This window comes from Limulus polyphemus, unplaced genomic scaffold (assembly GCF_000517525.1).
Source record: "Limulus polyphemus unplaced genomic scaffold, Limulus_polyphemus-2.1.2 Scaffold7158, whole genome shotgun sequence".
NCBI classification, from domain to species: Eukaryota; Metazoa; Arthropoda; class Merostomata; order Xiphosura; family Limulidae; genus Limulus; species Limulus polyphemus.
The window spans coordinates 33,590-39,727 of record NW_013672768.1 but is presented as its reverse complement, the minus strand read 5'-3'; the positions used below and the strand labels follow the sequence as shown (position 1 = coordinate 39,727).

The 6,138-nt window shown below is 35.2% G+C and overlaps 1 protein-coding gene across 1 annotated transcript in view; it reads left to right on the top strand.

The window, feature by feature from the left end:
- Window positions 1–603: 603 nt before the first annotated feature.
- The window catches only part of LOC111089720, a 32,245-nt gene continuing 26,710 nt past the window's right edge, over window positions 604–6,138 (top strand). Inside the window, exons 1-3 of the mRNA XM_022402696.1 lie at window positions 604–847; window positions 1,158–1,355; window positions 2,257–2,658. Of these exons, the coding sequence (XP_022258404.1) occupies window positions 604–847; window positions 1,158–1,355; window positions 2,257–2,658 (844 nt within the window). The remainder of the gene's footprint in view (window positions 848–1,157; window positions 1,356–2,256; window positions 2,659–6,138) is intronic.

Here is a 6,138-nt window from a genome sequence, read left to right as displayed (position 1 = left end):
ACGAGATCATCAATCACATACACAGAGTAAAGGACTTCAACCACACAATCAACAGAATACAACTGCATCAATCACACACAGAGTACAAGAGTATTAATCACATAGGGCAGCGTTTCCCCAATTTTTGTCATTTAATAAATATGGTTTCTTGCGAGCCCCGATTTTTTAAATGTGTGAAAGAATTAGTTAAGCAACGAATTGTAATACACGGATACACATTAAAATGCTGTATTTTTTGTAATAATTACATATCATTTTCATTAATATAAATATATTAAAACGCTTAATTTTGCATTATTGCACTCTTGACTCTACCCTAATCTTTCGCTTTGGGTATGAGGGCTACGACAACACAATCAGCAGAGTACAAGGGTTTCAACCGTACAACCAAGAAAGAAAAAGGGCTTCAACCATACAAAAGGAAATAATATATTTGTACATTCTAATAAGAACAATAACTTCAGCTACACACTCTTAATGTGAAGTGTAATGTTTTTATACAACCATTTTTTTAGCCAACTAATGTAGTTTTATATGATTTAAGAGGTTCTTCTTAGTATAACTGAAGTTATTGCCTTATGCAATACTATCTACATTTTGGGAATGTACGATTTATTTTATTTTTCTCCAGAACCTAACCTTGAAGAAAAAGCTCTTTCTCCTCCTCGTCAGTCTTTTTGTAAAGAAGGCCAATTACCACGCAGCCTACGTATTATTTCTTCCTGTTATCCTCATGCTAGGCCTGGAACAAACTGTAGCGTTAAATGCCACGATCACATGTACCTTCAAGGAGATAACACAGTTCAGTGTCTGTCGTCAACAGAGTGGTCTAGCTACCCCTTCTGCGGTGAGTTAAAACTCGCTTTATATAAAATAGAAAGGCTCTTGGCTCATATCTTTTGAAAAACGTTTCTTTATAATTTGTAGTTCAAGTTGAAAGGCTTAAAGGGTGGGGTAACTTAAGGATTTCAGGTTCACAGGCTGTTTTATCATTTTACTCCAGTATTTACTGAGTTCTCGGCGAATCTAAAATATCGTGTAAGTTGTGTTGGTTTTTAGATTCGATTAATAGTTTTCTACAGTCCATACCAGGGTCCAATGAATCTGACATGTCTAAACTACCCTGGTTTATATTTGTGGATCTTATTACTTTCTAGTCGAACAACTACCTGCTCTGATGAATACGGTACATTGTGTAGAAGAAGAACTTCCTCCCGAATTAATCCTTGAAAAATCCTGCACAAAAGAAGTAACTAAAACCTGTAATGTCACGTGCCCTGAAGATAAAGTTTTGATTGGAGATTCCACAATAATGTGTTTATCAACAGGCCGCTGGTCATCCATTCCATTCTGTGGTGAGTTCCATGCAATCGTATGATATATTTATTTGCTGGTTTAGAACATACTTAGAAGTAAAGAATTATCTCGCGCTGATGCTTTCATAATAATTATATACTTTGTGTTCACAAAGTTATTAAGCAAAAAACCCAGAGTACACAAGTTTTGTGGTTTGTATTTTATGAGTAATTTCTAGGTATACTAAAGTTTGTATTTATTATTTTTAAGGTTGTTTTAGTGCAAATCTATACAATAGGCAAGCTGAACGGAGTATCGAACACCGGATTTTACCGTTGTACGTCCGTAAACTTACCACTGACTTGCTAGGGTAAATTAAGAAAGCTTTGAGTCAAAATCGCAAATATATTTCCTGTTATACAAAATTACAGATGTATCTGTTCTCGTTGGCTAGTTAGTCTGCTCTAAGCCTTAAAAAACGGAGACACAAGAGCGTTGAGTGTTATAATTTTAAAGCCAGAACTTAAAATTTATTTTTCTTTCCATCTAAAACATTGCCACAAGAATGTGCTAGAAGAAAGGAACAATTAAAATTAACAACTAGGACACTATTTGTGAAATCAATGAATTCATAGATGGGATGGATAACGACAGTCAAAGTAGGATATATATATATATAAACAAACTAAACTAACCAAACGGTCTGAAAACACAAACACAAAGATCCATTGATAAATTGTGTTATATCACATCATGCTTAAACTAGTATAATGTTCATTAGTCTTACTGTATTTGTGTCTAATAGATTAAACTGTCAATCAGTAGATAGTGATTCGCCTGCCTCGGCTTTTATACATTACAACTTTGGAACTAAGTGTTTCGGTCTGACGTTCTGTTGATTGATATTAATTTTGGTATGTCGATTAGCTAAAAGGTTCTCAAAGCATTTTCTTTTCTTAGACAACAGGTGCGACGAAGACGCTCGGTACTTTTCAGGGAAGTGCTACAAACTGATGTGGAAAACCCGTGGAATAATGGCCCACTGGAAGTGTCAGACTTTAAACATGGAGCCACTACTCATTGAAGATCAGTTAGTTTTTAATTTCATAGTTGATTATCTCAACGATATGAACGAAGAATGTCTGTGGACGAGCATTAATGACATAGGTGAAGAACAAACATGGAAAGATGGGATGGGGAAACCTGTCAATTTCTTTAACTGGTATCCTGGAGAACCTGACACGGGCTATTATGGCAAAAACAGAGACTGTGTGGCGATGCCAAAATGGAGAAATTACCAATACAGTGATTACCCTTGCGATAAATCATCATGTAGATTTATTTGTCAGTACCACGCTAGGTCATAAAACCCATTTCAGACTGTAAAATTCTCTTTCATTGATTAACTTTGGATGATGGTATAGACAAAATTATTATAAGGATGTTTTAATAAAAATTCGATGAACAGAAACTGGCTTTGTTGCTTTTTACTCTTAAACAAACTAGTTCTACGGTAGGTACGATCACAAACCCTGTATGTATCATATATATTTAAAAGGTGTAAGACATCATCAACAGATGCTATTTTCAATGATCATTTAAAAGTTTATGAGAGGTCATGCCCTCGAACCCCCAATATGGCTTCCCCATTCATTTCCTTTTTCTTCAAAAGTAGCATCTCTCCTTTCTAGCTTTCAGCCTACACCATTTTGGTCAATATTTTAAAAGTGACGATGTAAATCAAACCTTTTCTAAATATAATGAACACGGTACACTTTCCACTAAACAACAAATACAATTACGGAATTTATATTTAATACAAGTTTGACGAAATGTGAAAAGTACAATATGTTTATATATATATACTTGCCAAACATTTCCGGTGAAATTACTGTCTTTATTGCAACAGTACTTCTTTAAATACGGGATTTCTAGAATAATATAAAATCATTCTAATCGCAGACACTTAAATCTGTAAGTCCACTTGTCTTAGGCCTAACATTAGTTAAGCCTTTATTAATTACGGCCTATATTGGATAAAAAGATAATTTACGTTGTAACTTGTGTACGTTTTTTGCTTCTATTTAGTTAGGGCTAAACTTTACCATACTTAATTAATATTAACAATAACTAAACTTATAATGTTATTCTACGACCGAACGTTAGATCTTTTTAAAAACTTCGATGAACTTTTATTATATTGTACAAAATGTCTACTAAAGTATATTTACACCCGCCTTTTATTTACATACGTTGAAATGAAGTGCGCGCGCATGCGCATTTAGATAAGTGCATACACATTTTCAGGAAAGACAAAACTGAGCATTATTGTAATAAATATTTGTAAATGTGCTTTAGATAAACTGTCTTTGACATTAATATTGTGCTTGTGATACTGTCTTTCATGTTATATTTATGCTTGTATTACATATTAACTTTGTATTTCCTATAAACGTTTTTCATTTTAACTTTGTTGTTTGTGTTTTAACGATGAAAAATATCAGCAGTTTCTCATGGCAGGCAAAAGGTATGTATTTGAAATGCAACTTTTATCACACACATCTATCCTACACTTCTTGTAGACTTGTTACGACTGTGAGAATAACACCTGTACTTTAACGTGACTTTTCATCGTTAGTACAGTCCACTCAGATCGAAAAGTGAAATCAGTCAAGTTTGATAAAAATCAGCTGTGTTTCTGCTGTCATATAAAGAACCTCAGCTCGTATATAGTACACTTTAGGTGTTTAAATAAAAAGCTAACAAAGTAATTGACTTTATTCGCAGTTTTGGTTTCTGTGTTTAATGAACATACTGATTATCGATTGAAAACAGTTTTCTTCGTTTTAAATCATAAGCATAACTTTCTTTATACCCAATATATGTTACATCCCCTGCATTTATCCACGTATTTTACTTTCCAAGCAGTTTGACATACTTAGAAAAATTGTTTATCAAGAGAAAGCATAATAATTTAATTTAAACATTCACAATAAGTAATCTTCCCTGTTGTTGTATACTCAGAAGTGTAAAAGAACTTGTCAAATTTAGAGCACAAAAGTATGTTGTCACCAAGCCATTCTTTACATGAAGGTCAGGTTGCACGATGCCCTAAAAGCACCCAATTTCTATAATTCTGAAAGCTGACATGGTAAGAAATGGAATCTTAAGGATTTGTAAAGTTTATATGGTAACTGTCAGCTTTGCATCATGTTAAATGTTTTAATCCTGAGTGTAAACAGTTTTTACACTTAACACTTGTTTGTATTCATAAGTTTTAATGGTGTATTTTATGATTAACAAATATGCTGATACGTATACCTGTTTCTAAATACAGGGTGGGCCAAAACCATCTTCCCTATTTTAAAATTTAATAATTTAAATAACTAAAGAAATACAACCATGCAGTTTTCAACATCTTGTCGTCCAACTCAAACAGTTTTTATTAACACTTTGACTGGACACCTGGTCGTGGTTTTCTATTTTGTGTTGCACAAGATCTGTCTTGCTTGGTTTATCTGTGAAGACATTTGTGTAACGGCATAGTAGATATTGTAGCTCTTTCTTCTGCTTGCCAGTCAGTTCTTCATTGATGTTAGCATCTTTGTATTTCTCATCAGCACCCAACGTTTTTAGGTCTAGTAGGTCTTCATCTTATATGTCAAACTCACTGTCTCCTGGTCTATGACAACCATACCTACAATTTCCATCTGTTCCTCAATAGCTGCACTCGTTAGGTCTTATTTCCTCATGAAGTACCTCTTCAACAGATTGGCGTGGTAGATCTTGGTCTTCCTGTCCACTTTTATCTTATATTTCATTCTGCTGAACACTTCTTGCACTTCAAAAGATCATTTCCACTGCATGGCGAGTTTGTTGTTGTCTGCGGGTAGTAGAACTGAGACCTTCTGTCTGACTTTGAAATGTTAATCCTTGGCCTTTTTGTCATAGAAGTGCTTCTGACTGCCTTGAGCTGCATACGTACTGTTTCGAGCAAGTTGACAGGTCTCCTTCAGGTTTCTGAGGTATAACACATATTGGTATGTGTTTCTCACTTCCGACTCTTCTTCTCCTGTCCACAGTTCTTTCAATATCTGCATCAGATCTCGTACTGTTCTTCTGTACAGTAACTCTTGTACTTGATTGTGGAACTTCTCGGTAAGCAAATAATACTGCCCGTAGGTACCTGTCCCATTCACGTTGTCTTTCTTGGCACATCTTTTTCAGCATGCTCTCTAAGACTGTTGACTTTTTCACAAAGTTCATTACATCTGGTGTTGTATGAGGTGGTAAAGTGCTGCCTAATGCTGATGATTCTGCACATCTCTTACGTCAATTCTGAGGTAAACTGGGTCCCTCTCTTATTCAAGACTTCTACTGGATAGCCTACTCTGCAGAACATTTCCAGGAAAGCTTCTGCTACTCTCTATATCTCTATCTTTGGCAGTGCTATGACTTCTGGATAACATGTTGCATAGTTGACTACTGTCAGCACATACTGGTTACTCTTGTCATATACAGATGCTAGTGGTCTGATCAAGTCCACAGCTACTCTGCTGAATGACTCTTTTATGAGAGGCATCTCACTCAGTGGCACCATGGCTACCTTCCCTGTAGGTACTGTCCTTTGGCAGATGTCACATGACCTGCAGAATCTGGTCACATATCCAATAACCCCCTGCTCATGGAAGTTGCTGATTGTTCTGTCTGTTGTCTTCTTTGCTCCTAGATGTCCTCCCACAATTGACTCATGAGCCATCTTCTTCATTTGAATACGGTATTCTGTTGGTACTATGATCTATTTAACTTCCTCAGTAGAACTGTCTTGATAGATCAGGAACA